The 18843-nt window shown below is 40.6% G+C and overlaps 1 protein-coding gene across 1 annotated transcript in view; it reads right to left on the bottom strand.

Moving 5' to 3' along the window:
* Positions 1–3806: 3806 nt before the first annotated feature.
* The window catches only part of LOC101859101 (metalloendopeptidase OMA1, mitochondrial), a 23473-nt gene continuing 8436 nt past the window's right edge, over positions 3807–18843 (bottom strand). The window contains exons 3-9 of the mRNA XM_005098956.3: positions 17074–17302; positions 16372–16548; positions 13642–13749; positions 12297–12425; positions 9443–9517; positions 7504–7659; positions 3807–5711 (exon numbers count right to left, since the gene is read on the bottom strand). Of these exons, the coding sequence (XP_005099013.1) occupies positions 5562–5711; positions 7504–7659; positions 9443–9517; positions 12297–12425; positions 13642–13749; positions 16372–16548; positions 17074–17302 (1024 nt within the window). The 3' untranslated portion in view covers positions 3807–5561. The remainder of the gene's footprint in view (positions 5712–7503; positions 7660–9442; positions 9518–12296; positions 12426–13641; positions 13750–16371; positions 16549–17073; positions 17303–18843) is intronic.

The following is an 18843-nucleotide window of genomic DNA, read 5'->3' as shown; positions in this document are numbered from 1 at the left end:
CTCTTGAATTTTTAAATTGACCCTATCGTGTATTGAGGTGTGAAGGGCATACGACTTGTACAAGCCAATTGTTTGATTCCCAAAAGAATGAGAGTGAAGAAAGTGAACATTTTGTTCATGGTTTTACACAGCAGCATTGACCAAGCATTGAGCTGACACACCAACCACATAAATAAAAAAAGTTTTGACTTTCATGTTAAGACATTCTTTCTTTACAGAATAAGTTCTAAGGCTTACACATCTACAAACAGTAGGCTTTTTACAATGTAACCCTTTACGAGTCAGTTTGAAAAACCAAGGAAAACTAGGGGTCAAGTCGTTTGATTGATGTCACTTCGTTTATTCATGGTTTTCAGTGTATACAAAAGATATCTTGAAAACAAACAGCTTTTCAATTTGAGTCTTGATTTCGATGTGGATAACGATCAAGACACATTATAAAGTGCAGCTCTCAAAAGACACAAAAGACACAATGGTGCAACAAGTAATGAAAAAACAATTGCATGAGCGAGCAATAATTGCTGAAGAAGTTGAATATTGTTAGATGTATAACGCTATGAGAAAACCATGTCTCATACAGCTTCCAACTTCTCAACCCTGCAGCCTTCTCCTTTATATTAATTTATATTTCATAAAATATTCTTAATTTAAAAACTTGATGTTGAGATATAACATATTTCACCATTTCAACTCTCAAAAAGGTCAACAATCAGTGCAGGTATGAGTTGGAATGGTTGAGACCACAGGATGCTGGGCGGGACATTTCAATAATTTATTTGGTAGAGATGAAAGATCATGGCGAGATAAAAAAGATACCTCAGACTTAAATTTCTTGCACTTCCTAAGGGGTCTTCCCTTTCCATCACACAGGCGGGTAGTTGGCAGGTGGATTGCTGCTCCTTTCTTGATCTTATCAAACATCTGTTGTCCTAATCTCTTTACTTTTCATCTTTGTTACTCTCCTGTAACACCTTTCATCTTTGAAACTTTTATAATCATATTGTGTTGGAAGTGCTGAAAAACTCTTACTAAAAAAACGATCAACACCACACAACCCGTCAGGTTCCAGGAAAGCGTCCTTCACCTTTCCCCACACAAGCAATAAAATATTAAAAGTATCGTGAGTTCCACTTCATACGGACAGTTGTGTTATATTGAGGGTAACTGTCGCAAACTGTGTAAAGTCCGAAATTAGGTCAGGTTTTATTTTTGCTTGAAAAGATTGCTAGAAAACCCTCTTGCATCATGTCATAATATGGCGCAGTTTTTTTAAGAGCAAAGATGACAAAATATGGCGTTGGCTCAAAACGTTCATGTTCGTTTTCTGACAAGCTTGACACTAGTGAAGGGCGATATCAGCAATATCAAATTCGATACGATATCAATTTTTTTTGGATATTACATAATTGTTGTCGATAAATTGAAATTTGCCATCAAATACATAATACATCGATATTATATAGATAATTATCGATATTTCGACACGCTAAACACGACTGTGTTCTATTTTTATAATTTTTAAAACGATTTTTTAAAATTGATAAAAAAAATAAATTTGTTTGTGTTTTATTGTGTGGGGAAAAGATAAAATCAGTCTGCTAATTCCTGGAAAAGCGGTGCTGAGTGATGGGCATTTCAAAATATCGAAATATCGATATTTTTCTCACCGCTTCGATATGTGTAAAAATATTTCGATAAGCCCACCACTACTTCAAACTTGACACCTGCACATAGTTTTTCCTGAATAGTAAAAATTTCAGACTTACATGATATCAAATGTTACCGTCAATATATATTAAGCCTTTTAAGTTTCATATAAAATTTTTTAAAATACCCAACATGTGACATCTTACCAACACTCAACCTTCTTGGAAACTACTAATGGTCATAATACTGTGCACTGTATACTGCCTATCCCCACTCGCTTCTCACCACCAAGTAATTTTTCAAATGCAATACAGTGGGAAATAAGAGGTCCAACGATAGCCGAAAAGCACACATGCAAAAACTTTACTGTGGATCAATCATTAGACGATATTAAAAAAGGTAGATGCATTAAAAAGAAAATAAGATCGCACAGTTGAAGCATACAGACCGCATTCTCTTATCCTCTCCTATAGTTTGTAGGCTATGAAAAGACAAAGTGGAAATATTACAGTAATAGATCTATTGTATGAAGTTTTGAACAAACTGAAGCAAATGAAATAAGGAGCACAAGAGAAGGAGCAATCTTTAATCTCAGACTCAAAGCACACACGGATGCTGTATAAGTATATGAAGAACATTTTGAATTCCCAGTAACCACAGAGCCTTTGGCACAACAGAAGCTACATGTTAGTCATAGTAATATATTATCACAGTCAAATTGAAGTCCTCTGTTGGGAGTTCCCTTCAAGCTTGGAGACCATATAGTTCCATTGGTTCTATATTTTTATATAACGGTTTTTCCCCAATCTGTTCCATCAAACTTTGTGTAAAACCAGCCAGGTAAAAAGCTGTCACCTTTTCTTTACAAAAATCCTAAATAAATTATACAAAAACTAAAAACAATCCCGGTGCCCCCTCACAAGAACAGTGGATAAAGAACAATCCTCAATGAATCAAAGTCAGCACACATGTATCAAACAGACGAACAAAAAGAAAATGGGAGCATGAGTACAAAACAAAGGGCAAAATTAGAACTCTCCTGTCCTAACTCCCCCCCCTGCCCCCCCCCCTGCCCCCCCCCCCCCCACACACACACACCCACACACACACAGCAACGTGTACACCTTGCTCCACATAGTGCAGGTGGAATATAGTGGGGAGCAATTTGTTCGGCAAATGTAGTTGATTTTTTGTCATTTTTTTCTGCTCAGTGGAAGTGACGCATGCACAAAGCAAAATGTTTTCATGGTTCCCCCTAGACTGGGGGTCTCCGTGGACCAGGATCCTGGGCTCGGGTCACATTCAATGTTTTCATGGTTCCCCCTAGACTGGGGGTCTCCGTGGACCAGGATCCTGGGCTCGGGTCACATTCAATGTTTTCATGGTTCCCCCTAGACTGGGGGTCTCCGTGGACCAGGATCCTGGGCTCGGGTCACATTCAATGTTTTCATGGCTCCCCCTAGACTGGGGGTCTCCGTGGACCAGGATCCTGGGCTCGGGTCACATTCAATGTTTTCATGGCTCCCCCTAGACTGGGGGTCTCCGTGGACCAGGATCCTGGGCTCGGGTCACATTCAATGTTTTCATGGCTCCCCCTAGACTGGGGGTCTCCGTGGACCAGGATCCTGGGCTCGGGTCACATTCAATGTTTTCATGGTTCCCCCTAGACTGGGGGTCTCCGTGGACCAGGATCCTGGGCTCGGGTCACATTCAATGTTTTCATGGTTCCCCCTAGACTGGGGGTCTCCGTGGACCAGGATCCTGGGCTCGGGTCACATTCAATGTTTTCATGGTTCCCCCTAGACTGGGGGTCTCCGTGGACCAGGATCCTGGGCTCGGGTCACATTCAATGTTTTCATGGTTCCCCCTAGACTGGGTGTCTCCGTGGACCAGGATCCTGGGCTCGGGTCACATTCAATGTTTTCATGGTTCCCCCTAGACTGGGTGTCTCCGTGGACCAGGATCCTGGGCTCGGGTCACATTCAATGTTTTCATGGTTCCCCCTAGACTGGGTGTCTCCGTGGACCAGGATCCTGGGCTCGGGAGACACTTCCATTTAGAAAATACCTTTTTTTTTCACAATGTATTTTCCTCTGTTCAGAATATTTTTCTCAGCTTATGGTATGGTTTCTTTCCTGCATTATTTTTCTTTCCCTATTGGATGTCTTGATGGAGAATCAAGTGCTTTTACTTGTAATAATAACCTACATTGTGTCCACGGAGACACCCAGTCTAGGGGGAACCAGGAAAACATTTTGCTTTGTGCATGCAACACCTCACCAATCATTTCCTTCTGCTTCCAAGTGTTCTCATTTCCTTTTCCCCAAATGGCGGGGGACGGTTGTATCGGTGGCAATCGAGACACATATAAGTAAAAGCGGTAAAAGACAAGATGTAAATCTAGATCTAGGCCTCGCCTAGTATGGGCTGATAGGAGAAACACACATGCATACCAAAAATATACATGAAATTTAACTTAGAAATCGGGCGTTAAATACGGTAGCGTCAAATTTTGCAAATTTCGAGTCATGACTGATCACGAACATTTTAACATTAAAAAAATTTGGATAATAAAATAAGTGGACAAACTGAAAGCTCCAGAATATCCACTTTCTACTTCGTAACAAAAGCATATGAAATGTGTAGGAGAGATTGTTTTGGCACAGGTTACCTTAGGAAATAGAATGCATCAAGAACTCACTGCACACAGATTCCAAGGGAAAAAGAATGTTCCAAACTCACGATACAAGAAGGCCATCTTTAGGTGTAGGAGGATGATATGACAGTCACATCAGGAAAGACTTCATGAATGTAAGAGACTAAAAGGTTTCATCAACACAAGTTGTCTCTGATCTCTAGAATCAGATGTCTTTGGTTCTCCTACTCCTACATATCCTAACACAAGTTGTCTCTGATCTCTAGAATCTCTGGTTCTCCTACTCCTACATATCCTAACACAAGTTGTCTCTGATCTCTAGAATCTCTGGTTCTCCTACTCCTACATATCCTAACACAAGTTGTCTCTGATCTCTAGAATCTATGGTTCTCCTACTCCTACATATCCTAACACAAGTTGTCTCTGATCTCTAGAATCTCTGGTTCTCCTACTCCTACATATCCTAACACAAGTTGTCTCTGATCTCTAGAATCTCTGGTTCTCCTACTCCTACATATCCTATCTTTCTTCAAAGATCAACATGATCCAGTCTCAAATCAAACAAGACTCTGCTGTATTCATTGCTTGTACTTGTCAATTTACAAAAACAATAACTTCACAAGTATCGCAATAAAAGCAGACTCAAATTTCATCAAGCCATTGGTAAGTTTCAAAATGTTCTAAAAAATCCACTCATTCCTCACTGTATCGACTATAAAGATGTGATTTACTTTCACGACTTCAAGCTGCCAAGACAGTGAGAGAGATCTCTTACTCACAATAATTGCAGTGGCAAATGGAAAAATTACCTGCACACCAAATCATCGATGTACATCACCAGGCTACAACTTCATTTTGACGATCTACATCACCAGGCTACAACTTCATTTTGACTATCTACATCACCAGGCTACAACTTCATTTTGACGATGTACATCACCAGGCTACAACTTCATTTTGACGATCTACATCACCAGGCTACAACTTCATTTTGACGATGTACATCACCAGGCTACAACTTCATTTTGACGATCAACAACAAAACATCAATGGATTAGTCAGCAGATTATCATTTCTCTATAAATAGTATCATGACCAATAAGGACTTTAGTAACAAAACAAACATGGTAACAACCAACAATTCTTTGCAGTAACAGCAAAACATAAGTAACGCTAACACTGTTTGAACCTGCTTTCTTGAGTGAGTTTGCAGTTAGTAACTGAATTTCTCAAGTGACAGCAAAAGAACTATATGTTTTCATGAAGCCTTCTCAACTTGCTTCAAATTCTGTCCTGCCTTTTTTGCAGCAAGAATGTTATCAACTTCTTGAGAGACAGCAATAACAGTCTGTCGGGGATCGTGTTTGGGCAGGCGAGGACACTTCATCGAGTCCCTCCACGTCTCAGCCTGGAAACCAAATAAACAAGAGAAGTATGACTATACTTTCATAAAACAAAATATAAACAACACGAAAAAGTACCTGTCACACACTCAGGAACAGATGCAAGCAAAGACAACAATTTTAAACAGCCTATCAGAGTCTGTTGGATTGAGGATCCGCCCGAGAAAGTCAAATGTCCCAAGGATAGATGCACTACGAAAGGAGCAGGTCACAGTAGAGGGAAATGCGCTGGAAGACGTCGAATCCTTTTGTTATCTTGGGAGTATAATTGACAGAGAGGGAGGAACAGGCGCTGAAATAAAGTCCCGCATTGGAAAGGCACAGACTGCATTTATTTTTTTGAACAGGATTTGGAGGATCAGGGATATCTCATTACGAACAAACCTTAGAACTTTCAACTCAAATGTGAAGTCAGTCTTGTTGTATGGATGTGAGACGTGAAATGCATCTCAGACGTGCATAAAGAGGATCCAGGTTTTCTTAAACAAGTGTCTTAGGAAGCTACTGAGGATCAGATGGACAGACAGGATTAACAATGAGGAAGTATTAAGAAGAACGAGACAGAGCCCAGTCAGAGATGAGGTGGGAAGAAGACGTTGGCGATGGATTGGACACACTCTCAGGAAGTCAAGCAGCTGCATAACAAGAAAAGTGTTAGATTGGAACCCACAGGGTAAAAGATCAAGGGGAAGACCTCATGGAACCTGGAGAAGAGTCACGGAAATGGATGTATAGACAAGTGGGAAGACGTGGAGTGACATCAAGCCACTAGCCCAGGATAGGGAAAGGTGGAGAGTGTTTGTTCGTGGCCTATATCCTGACCCAGGGTGAGAAAGGCCATGATGATGATGATGATGATGATGAAAAAGTACACATAGAAATGGGGAAAAATAATCAGCATAACTCATTTGTGAGGATAACAGGCCTAATCTTGTCTCTAGATAAAATCCAGCCAATGTCTAGCAAAAATAATGAAACTGAAAATATTCAATTGCATAAAAACAAACAATGTCATTCTTGTTTTTCATGCAAAAATCTACTTTTCTTGGTGAAAATGTTCACAAAATACATTTGATACGAGCAGGCTACCAGAACAGAACTGTCTGACACTGGGTCTGTTTTCTAAGAAAACACTTTTTTTCCAACATTCTACTCAAAGGTAAGGAGCATGAGGGAAACTGTCATTCAAAATAAAGTGAAGTCAAGCTGACACACATATGAAGGTAAGGTATGTCATTAGCAGCAGCAGTGTTTGAAAGGTCTTGTCCTGCTGTTGTAATTTTATTAACCTTTCACCTATATCATGTTGGAAAAAAAAGGAACACTCTATTTGTTCAAACTCTTGGTTGCACATGTTACAATATGTTACACTCTCTTTTGGTCACAATTTTAATCATTAGATTATTTTTCAAAATATTTAAGGCACTGTGTTCCTTTGGTTGATCATGCTCTATATAGGAGGAAAAACAATCTGTTTCGCTAGTCAGCTTGTTTAAAGTAATTTTCGAATGATAGATCTCCCAACTTTGCCCTGTTAGAGACAAACATTGTGGAGTTCCCATCTTTCCATTTATACAACTTCATTTTAGTTTTTTAGTTTAGTAGTAGACGTTTTACGGCGCTCGCAACTGCATAAGGTCATATGAGCGCCAGAAGATTAGAGGTGTTACAAGAGAGTAACAAACATAAAAAAGAAGAAGGGGAGATAAGGACGATAGATGTTTGACAGGAAAGAAGAAGCAAACCACAGCAGAGCACCCGCCAACCAACCACTTCTTGACAAAGGAGAACACTAACCAGGGGCAGAAGAAAGTCCAGGTGTTCTGCTCGCTTACTGCTGTCTGGGTGGGTGGACATCCACTCTGGCAACTGCTCTGTCGCCTCTGTAGTGAGCTTTTCGTTTAGTGCCATTTTCTGCCAGAGTACACTCCCAGCTCGGACGTCGTAGCAGGCCTGGGATGATGAACAGAGCACAACAGTGGTATTCAGTAAGAGTGGAAATTGTGTGCCATATTTTCATAAAAAATCACTAAAACACAAAAATCTTTCTCTCCCTCCCTCTTTCTACTCCCCTTTTCTCTCTCTCTGTTTCTCTCTCCCTCCACCCCCTTCTCTCTCTCTCTCTCTCTCTCTCTCTCTCGCTGGATAGATTTAGGCAATTGAAACATCATCATAGTAGAAAATCTGTACTGCAGTGGAACTTGGATTCAACGAGGTCGTCGGGCCGGAACTACAATCTCGTTGAATCCGAGTGTTCGTTATAGCAAACACGAGGTTTTGTGTAGATAATTACAGTTACAGTTACAGTTACAGTTACAGTTACAGGCGCTGAGCAAGTAATGTATAAAGAGAAGTAACAAGTGGTGCCTGAAACGCCTGTGAAAAAAAAAGACCAATTAGTATTAGTTCAAATGTACGCCTGTGTCATCTCGATTGCTTGTCAAAAACTTGTGTTGCCGTCTAGAGCCTAGCATACGGCAACTTTTCATTCCAGACCAGCGCACAATTCGTCACGTAGATCTACGTCAAGACTAGCTTATCATTGTAACAGTTGCTGGGGGGGAAAAAGACTGTGAGACATTTGTATCTGCGACGTTCCACACCCGACCGCTGGTGCCCCCCTCCCCCCCCCCCTTCCGACACACGCACACACAGTCACACGTGTGGAGGCCGCCTATCCGACCCCGAAACACGCTAGCCTAGGCCTAGAGTAGACACGAGCGCGTGCCAACAATGCATGTGTTGGTATGAAAGAAGGCTGCAGGTTGGTCACAGGCAATCGGCTAAGCAAATGATAATGGTTCACGATGCAGGTGCAATGGATGGTTTCCAGGGAGAGATAAAGTTCTTTGCGGGGGGAAATGAGCGAAGCCACGTCAGTGGGGGCTGTTCACCCTGGCAGCGACCTCGTTGAATCCCAGCTTGCTGATTTAAGTGCTTGTTGAAGATGGGTTATTTTTTACTGATTTTAAAGAAAAAAACACAAAAAAAGGGGAATTCATCTCCTCTCGTTGAATCTGAGTTCTTGTTGAATCCGAGCTTGTTAAAACCGAGTTCCCCTGTATTGTGACGTCCATGTCACAAATACCGCTCAATAATTCTGAAGAGATGTGGAAGCGTATGCATGCGTCCCGAAAACTAACAGTGCAGTGCTGTTGAAGAGTGCCGCACGCGTGTCACAGTCCAGTGCTGGGGAAGTGTACGTGTCCCTTACAGTGCAGTGTTGTTGAAGAGTACCGTACGCGTGTCACAGTCCAGTGCTAGGGAAATGTACGTGTCCCTTACAGTGCTGGGGATGTGAACGTGTCCCTTACACAGTGCTGGGGAAGTGTACGTGTCCCTTACAGTGCTGGGGAAGTGTACGTGTCCCTTACAGTGCTGGGGAAGTGTACGTGTCCCTTACAGTGCTGGGGAAGTGTACGTGTCCCTTACAGTGCTGGGGAAGTGTACGTGTCCCTTACAGTGCTGGGGAAGTGTACGTGTCCCTTACAGTGCTGGGGATGTGTACGTGTCCCTTACACAGTGCTGGGGAAGTGTACGTGTCCCTTACAGTGCTGGGGAAGTGTACGTGTCCCTTACAGTGCTGTGTTCGGGAACGGTACGCGCCCCTAACAACAGCCTGGAAGAAGCCAAAATGATTTGGTTGTGATGCCAGTGACTTTTTATACAACTTTAGTTATTTGTTACAAAAAAACAATTTCCAACATAACTGGTGGATCTACACATTCCATCTCACCTTAGCAGCAAACATGAGGCCAACCTTGTCTGCCTCCTTTTCAATCTTCCGACTGTGGGGCATATGCGTGAGAAGCTGAAAGAAACAAACAAACATTCAAATGTTCGTCTCATAAAGTAAAACTGGTTAGTCTAGGTAGTTTGGTAAGAGTTGAGTGGCACTCGCAACTGCATAAGGTCAAATGCGAGCACGTAAAAGCAAAAAAGGAGTACAATCAAAGTTTGATTTATTTAAAGAACACGTTTTGTAACTGTTGCGCCCTTCACAAAACAGAACAAAACTCAGTTTTTCTGTCAAGGAACAGCAACATACAGTCACTTTTGTAAAAACAGGAACACAATAAGAACAAAACAAAACTGCTTTCATGATAAAGTATGGGGATAACTTGAGGGATAAAAAAGGAAAACCTTCATTATCATCTTAAAGCCTGTTCATTTGCCCTGCATATTCATAATGAATGAAATACTCATCTATCTTGAATGGAAGTCGAGATATTTATGACTGAAGGAGGTGGGGTCGCTTGGTGTCTGATGTACAATTAGCCAGAAAATGTCCACCAAAGTTAGCTGTAGTGTCCTTGGAAACTGCAAAAAGTTTACATTTTTTGTATCTTTGATTCATGTTTTTCAGTAAATTTTCACACAGGAATATTTTTTTTAATGGGCAGAAAATATGTTGAACCCAAAACATAAAATTTGATAAAAATTGCACGTGTGGAAAAAAGTTGATTTCTTCAACTTTGTTATTTCGACCAGTGCCCGATTCCACAGTATTGTGCACAGCGTCACTTTTCGCCCGATTCTGTTACTTTTAGTTAGCGTGACACAGCAGCCCGCCGGAGCTCCCCGGCTCGGGGTCACGGGGTTAATGAGCCCTGAAGTGACTTTGCTGTAGTCGGTTCAGAAGTTTACATTTTTGTCTATGTTTGAAACGGTATAACTTCTTCCCCATCCCACACAGCAAACCATTACACTGATGTACTAAAAGCTCAATGTCTTTTCTCTTCCCTGCTATGTTTTACCATTGAAATTCCATTCATGATATTGATGTCACCTGAATGCCAAATTGGAAATGAATTTTCCAAGCAAAAATACATTAAAAAATTTCTTTTTAAAAAGTTTGTATGTGTTCTCACGTTTGTTAAACTTAAAAGCTCATTTTCTCAAAATTATATTACGTCATGTTTTTATACCCTACCTGGCAAAATGTGCAGTATCTCAAAAACTACTTGAGATACCTAAAAAATTCAAAGACCCTTCCATTCAGCTTTGAACTTCCTATAAGGTCCAACTCTTAACTCCAAATGGTCAAAATCCGACATTTGGTACCATAAGGTCCAACTCTTAACTCCAAATGGTCAAAATCCGACTTTTGGTACCTTTCTTTGGGCACACACAACACACGTTTTGTGACTCAAGACACTCAGCTCTAGTTCTTGTTTTACATTAAACAAGAGAAAATTACTCTGCGTTTGTTCATGAATCATGCTGTGTCTGTGGCAGCCTGCCTACAACTAAGAAAGATATATTATGTCATTTTTAATTAACACAAAACTTTGCAGATATAAGGGTAGAGATAAACTTCTTGTATGGAATAAAAATAATGAGAGTTCACACATTCATTCTTAGTTTTTGTGTCAGAAATATGTGCACTTATGAATGTAAAGAAATCAGTCACATTGTCAGTTACAGCAAATGGTCATAGAAACAAAAATAAAAGCTGGAAAAGTCTGGTGCTGATTCAGTGTCCCTGGAAAGCTAGAAATTATTCTTATAACCCAATTACGAGAAGTCATCTCTGTTATTCAGTCAACTTACAAAACCTAGACTTAGCGTTTTAAGGAAAGTAAGGAATTTCTGGAGTGTTACAGATACTGTTCGTGCATTAAGTAGTAGATGTATTCTGGCACTAAAATCAATTTGTACTTTTTCATAGAGAGATTTCAGGGTAATTCTTATAAACTTTGGAGAAAATAGGGAAATATTCATGATTATATTTGACACATAAAGTTGTAACCCGAGGAATTACTTTATAGCGAATTGTGTGCCAGATGGATAAAGTTGCAAAATTACAGCTTTCTATTATATGCGCAGATACCATCTTTTCTGAGTATCTGCACCAATGTTATGTCGTTCATGTTCCAAAAGTTCGACAGTTTTTGTAGTGCCGTTTTTAAAAATTTAGATGGGTTTTTTCATTCACAGTTGTCCGAAAAAAGTTACAATTTAGCAATGCCCGACTTCAGCACGTCTAACCAAATAACCAGACAAGTCACAATGTCCATTCTATTTTTAGTTGAAAGAGCAGAAAAGCGTGCTTTAGGTACATGAAATGATAATTACCATAAATACAAGGATACACATAAAACTGTATGTTGAAAGTACCAAAAATTAAGTCAGCCCAGACAGAGCGGTGACAGGGAGCTGACTCCTGTAACCCCGACGTGATTAGGCGCTCGGCGGGGAACCCCCCGCTGCAACTAAAACTCCATCACCAGTGCGCCGTGAGAGATATAAGTGGCAGATAAGACATGTCCATCATGCAATAGCACCAGAGCAGGAGGAAACCCACTGGACAGGATATTTCAATAAAACAAGAGCCAGTTCAGGTACAATGTTAGAGTAGCTAATTTTAAACTTGACAAAAATGTGGCAGTGGTTCCCTGCTGGGTCCATGAGCGACACCCATAACTCACAACAAATCAGTCGCTCAGTTTTAGTTTGGGTAAAGAAAAACAAGACAACCAGACAGAAACAACAGTGGGAGAGAAAAGACGAAGGACCTAACTCTAACACTGGCACCTTCCTACCACCCTCCCCACAACTCTGACCCATCAGGAGATCCAACTACCTACCTGAATGACTTTATTGTAGAACCAGTGAGTGACCAGAGCGATGCCGTCTGAAGGCAGAATGCACCAGATGGCAGCCAGACACAAGATGACAAAGTAGTCCACAAAAGCCCCGAGACTGAGCTCTTCAACCTACGATGACAAGAAAAAAAAAATCATTTCAGGGTGAACAAAGTTTACTGACAGGTCAACAAGAAATACAAAATGGTTCGGTTTGGTCATTAATATTAAGTTTTCATCAGCTATGAGCTAATTTTCTACATTGAACATCACATCACAATTTATATGGGCCTGAAATGAGTACAGAAAGTGTTGCAAAAGAAAGTATCCTCATCAGAACATTAACTCTTTTTATCCGGGCTACGAGTATACTCAGAACAAGGACCAGTCCGGGCTACGAGTATACTCAGAACGAGGACCAGTCCGGGCTACGAGTATACTCAGAACGAGGACCAGTCCGGGCTACGAGTATACTCATAACGAGGACCAGTCCGGGCTACGAGTATACTCAGAACAGCTACACGGTAACATCAGAGAAGCTAGTTATTCTGTTTGTAATTACCAAAATACGCAAATACGGCGATACTAGCTCTGTCTGAATACTAAAACTTTCCAATGAACAGTGGTTTCTTTGTTTTTGATGGGTGTAGAAGCTTGAATGATGTCTTGAAAACGCATGTTCACGACCAACAAAGTACATCTTGAAGAGGCACTGGGTGGTGAGGGGGAATGATACTAATTAGATGAAGGTGGCTCTGAATCAAGTGCCGTAAATTCCGTTGTGGATGATAACGAACAGGACTTAGACTCCTTTAATAGCGATTCCGATCATGGTGAAGGGGTCAGTTCTGGAATTCATGCTGTATCGATGGGTAGGGGTAGATCTATAAAATCCAATGGGACCTTGTGGGCGTGGCAATCAGGATCAAGTTGGAGGGTGGAATACACCTCAAAATCTACATGGTGCAATTCGTGTAATTCCTAACCACATACATTTACAAAAACGGACAAAAACTACATTCAATTTCTAACATAACTGCCAAATTTCCTTAAAACCTAAGAGTAAACATAAGAAATACAGCACTTTGAAATACACACACTCAATTCCAACTTCTATGGCGCGGCGGCCCCAGGATGGGTACAGAGTCCATGGGGGTACGGCCAGGATAAAAAGAGTTAAACCTAAACTGTTCTCAGAGTATTGTAAGCTCCTATCAAATCTGGGATAGACATCAATGCAAAGGGGCTCGTTTTTGAAATAATGAAAATACACAAACTTTGATGAGAAGGGTGAACAAATGAATTAAGTAATCAAAGGATTTTTCCAAAGGAAAGAGGTGAGCCTTACCCCGTGCGACAGTACAGCATGGGCCACCTCGTGGCCCAGCACAATGGCCAGCTCGTCCTGCGAGGATGCAATCTTCAGCATGCCGTTGAAGACAAACACACAACCATTCTGCAGAAGAAAAACTTTCTATTTGATTTCCACCTTTTCATTATGTATATATACAAGACGCATGCTACGTATCCCATGGACAGCTAGAAAAACAAATGAAGAAGTCCTGGTTGAAGCAATTTATAGAAAACAACTTATCACGAATATAAGAAAACGACAGGCAAAGTTCTTCGGACACACAATGCGGAAAGAAGCATTAGAGAATATTGTAACAACAGGAAAGTTTGATGGAAAGAGAGGCAGAGGCAGACAGAGGGAAAAAATACTGGACAGGATGACAACATGGCTGGGAGCAGCAAGAACAACAGACACCATTGCTGCATCGAAAGACAGATGGAAGTGGAGGTCCATGATCGCCCACGCCAGTCGGCAAGGCACCGGATGATGATGGTATATACATGAGTTGACAGTAGAAAACAATAGAATATATGCAAAAGAAATTGTGAGGCAACATGGAGAAATCAAGCACTCATCAAAATAATAAAAGTCAAGACATTGGCATTTTTCCACAGGTTTGGGAAATGTTAGCGAATTCTTGTTTTTTGGCTCAACACCTTTCATACCCATTTAAGAACACATTTCTGTGTGGATTTTACTGAAAAGCGTTGATTAAAGGCATAAAAGATGTATATTTTCAGTTTTCACTGACTATCAAGATAGAGAAACAATGCAACTTTGGCGGCCATTTTCTCATTAATTTGACCTCTGAAACAAGGCAACCCCCACCCCCTTCAATCACAAATATCTCCACTTGTATTCAAGATAAATGAAGAGTTTTTTTCCTCCAAAGCAAGACAAAGGAACAAGAATTAAAAAGATACTAATAACTCAACATGCCCAAAAATTGACAAGAGCCTGAATTCACCGCGCCGTGACACAATTTATTGTTTCCCTATAGACAGAGATGAGTCAACAAATTGCAGTTAAAGAACATGTTTTTTTTGGCTATGTTTTTCATTCCTCTGATACCACTGTCCTTTACTATTCTCAATAATGCTAGGTCTTTATCAGTCATGAGATTTGTTTAATGTTCCATCACACATGCATGCAATCAGACTGCCCTACCACTATAAGATATTAAAACCATTAAAAATGATAAAACTAATGAACTCAGTCAGCTTAAAAGCTTTAGCAGTAAATGTGTTTTATCAGTATTTTGTGCTAAACAATGACAGAGGTAGAATTAGTAGAAATCACAGCACCTTCTTTCATCCCTTTACTGACAGGTTAAACAAAAGCCCTGATGATGTGGTCGTTACAATCCACACTCCCCAACAGTTGAAGGATATTAGCCAACTTTCTACATTCTTCCTATTCTTAAAATCTCAATGAAATAAAAACTGATATGAGCTGTTACTTGCTCTTGTTCAGAAATTTAAAAACTAATAGAAATTGATTTCCAATTTAGATAAGTTAATAAAAGAAAAGGTAAATTTGCTTTAAAAGAAATGGAGAAGAAAATAGAAAGGTGATATATAAAGACTGAAAGAAGTAGTGGGAACACAATTACAGTAATCTTCCCTCATCTAATACACACTGCTGCTTTAACTTTAAAAACTAAAAAAATCTGTCGAATGCGGAAACGGAAAGAAAAATTCCTTCCCTTCCGAGGGTTTTAACTTTCTTCTATCTAAGATGGAAAATGCTTTGCCCACTCAACCCTGATTTGAAGCAAAACTGTCAAGTTTGGTTCCATCAGCTCTAACCTTTATGCCAGGCTGTGGGGCCAGGAAGGGGAGTAGGGGTGCAATTTGGGGGTAGATGTTACCCCATTTATGTGAGCCCTTAGCAGTGTAGATGGTCAGGGTGGCGCAGATAGGAAATCTCACCAGCACCTGTGAAAGTGCTAGACTGGTGCTCCGGCACCAACATTTCATGGGCAGCCAGAGGCCAGAGGTGTGAAATTAGTTGGACCAATGCCTGCTGCTTACATCGCACAGGGACATTGGTTGACTATCCTTTTTACAATTATGCATAGGGATAAGGGTGGAAGCATAGGAAATATTCAAACATTTCTGTTCTTAATAGGTCAACCAGTGGTCCAATGAAATGCAAACACTGGTGGTAATGGATAAGCAGGACTGACGCAGAACTGACGCAGGACTGACGCATGACATTCATGATTAGAGAGGAAAGCACTATAGAGGTGTGAAGTTCTGACCACTGCTTGCCCCCCGGACAAGTGACACTCGGTCCCACCAACTCGGCCTCTCCATTTCCCCCTAAATTCCCCGATCTAAGATGGAATTTTTTCTGGCTCCCTTGCGATTCTGTCTTACACAGGTTCCACTGTAATGTTATTTATGGCACTATACTAATGTCCACATAGCAAGATTCTAAACGATAAACATGAAACTTGCACATTGGGACAAAATGCTGGTTTCTCAAAAGTGAGCAGGAAAGATTTCTAAATATTAACCAACATTGTAAGAAAAGTATAGAAATAGAAATGTCATTCATGACAACTTCTCCACACAGTGCAAGAAAAGTATAGAAATGTCATTCATGACAACTTCTCCACACAGTAAGATTCTAAATGTAAAAGATAAAACATGAATGATTTTACCCAAACAATGATTCCTCAAAAGATTGATTTTAACAAGAAGTGTAGTGTCTACTTACTGGCAGAACACAAGCATTGCAGACAGGATCGTTGACAACATAAATCTCCCACTTGTCAAAGGGGACACCAGACCTCATCTCAGGATTGGCCTCCAACAATCTTCCCATCACATCAATTACCCGTAATGTTTCAATATCATTTTCAGTGAACAGGCGGCTACCGTATGCTGCTTGAAGCTGTAGATGGACAGAAAAGTTTTTCAAATAGTGTATGCACGGATAAAAAAGAAAATATCTTCCTCTATTTTCAATGATTTCCATGTCACAAGCCACCATCTATTACCAAACACAACAACATTACATTACCATTCCCCATCTTCTTTACATTACCATTCCCCATCTTCTACATTAATTTTCTGACAACTACAATGTCAGGGACTACACATTCAAGAGTGAAACAGGACAAAATATTTCAAACTAAGAAAACTGGTTTGAGCATCCCAACAAGACCAGGACTTGCTGGAGCTCAGATGGTTTCCAGGTTGGGAAAAGAAAGTAAGCAGTGTCATGCACAACTTCAATAAAACTGCGACTTACATCCAGAATGATCATCCATGCATTTTTTCATTCAAATCATGACCAACAAAACAACCAAGACTTCTGTCTGCCTTGGAAGATACAAAAAAAAGCCCAACAATCCCCCCAACCCCCCCCCCCCCCCCAATCTCTAGTAAAGTAAGAAAAAAAAAAGACAGTACTAACTGTGATTTTTTCTTCATCAGAAATTTTTAGGATCTGCTCGTGTGTGAAGGCGATAAAGCGCTTTCTCCCAGTGATAGGCGTCTCTTCTATGTGAGTGTAGTAGTAGACTACGCCAGAACCAGTCAGCATCACCGACCCACCAGCTGGAATGTACCATCGCCTGCGGATGGCTGCCCAAACTTTCTCACGCTCTTCAGGACCCAAACCCCTGAACCACTTGCGCACAGATCTGAAAAAGTTATGGAAACTTATAATACATGCTTTACAGTACAGGAAATCTAAGCATATTATAAAATGGAAGTACATTGAAATGCGCATATATCAGCAAAGAAAGGAGAGAAAAAAACGAAAATATTTTCAGCATTTTAGTAGTGAAATTATGAGACATCAAGTTACTTTAGCTTCTACAGTCGAACCTGTGTAAGACGGCCACCCATTGTCAAGGAGAAAAGTGAACGTATAAGACAGGTGGCCATCTTAGGCAGGACTGATCAAGATGAAGAAAACAAACCATTCCTTTCTGAGGCCCCAACCTAAGGTAGCCACATTAAAGTTGTTGTTTTCCCTGGGTTTTATTTTATTTTTTAAATTTTCTGCTTTTGTGCAAGGGGGACAATAAACCAAAAGTGTCTGACAAGAAGGACAAAAAAACACATGGGTCGCCACCACTAGGAGAACCAGCAACGTTTCTGTCACAAGCAGCGGAAAATTTGTTATCTATTGGTCAACAGTGGGAGGGGCCTACGCAACATGATGGTTGGAGGGACTACCTAACAACAAGGACAGGTGAATGGATTATGAAGGCTCGCCCACAACGCCAGGGGCCAATGCATGATTTATGACAAAACGTTATGGAGTCACTAAGGTGGCCGTCTAAGACAAGTGTTATTGTTTGGAGTGACAGGGGTTGTGTGTTAAAATATGGTGGCCGCCGCCGCGTTGGACAGGTGCCCATTTTACACAGTTAAATTATATAGAAAAAACGCAAGGGGGGGAATGGTCATGGCAGGTTCGACTGTATTATCAATACTGATTTTTACAGAAGAACAAAAAGAGAATCAAAAGAATCATTACGCAATTCCCCAAAGTAGTTGATTTGAAATCAGGTGAATCTTATGCTTTTCTATCACACATGAAAATTAAAGAGATGTCAGACACTTCTGCTAGCACATAATATGATGACAAGGCGACAAGTGGAGAAAACTGAGAACCTTACACCAAGAGCCAAACTAAAAGAACGATGACAAAAAGATACTGTTATTTACCAAGCAATTTTATCGACTAAATATGTCTGACCTCCATAACATGTCCAGTTTCGGGTTGCTCTCTGTGGCCTGTCCTTTTTTTCTATTTTGCACACTTTTTTCTTCCTGTTCCGCGCACACTTGTTCCCTTCAGAGGTAATATTGTATACCCAAGTAATAGTTAACACCATTTATTTTATGTGCTGCACAAACTCTTTTGCTTAAGTTCTTGAATATGTGGTGAAAATGTGTGTGTGTCTACGTTTGTGTTTGTGTGATGTGTGTGTGATGTGTGTGTGATGTGTGTTGTGTGATGTGTGTGTGTGATGTGTGTGTGTGATGTGTGAGTGTGATGTGTGTGTGTGATGTGTGTTGTGTGATACTCTCACAATCACAATGAACATTTTCTGTCTATTGATTTGTCTTTTGTATTGAATGAAAACTGTGCACTGTACAGGACTTGAAGGGACTGTTCAGAATTTCTTGGAAGGAAAAGAATCACGGCAACACTTGAAGAAGCCTACAA

Source organism: Aplysia californica, unplaced genomic scaffold (assembly GCF_000002075.1).
Source record: "Aplysia californica isolate F4 #8 unplaced genomic scaffold, AplCal3.0 scaffold00198, whole genome shotgun sequence".
Lineage (NCBI taxonomy): Eukaryota > Metazoa > Mollusca > Gastropoda > Aplysiida > Aplysiidae > Aplysia > Aplysia californica.
Note: the sequence above shows the minus strand (reverse complement) of the source record. Positions and strands in the feature narration are given on the sequence as shown.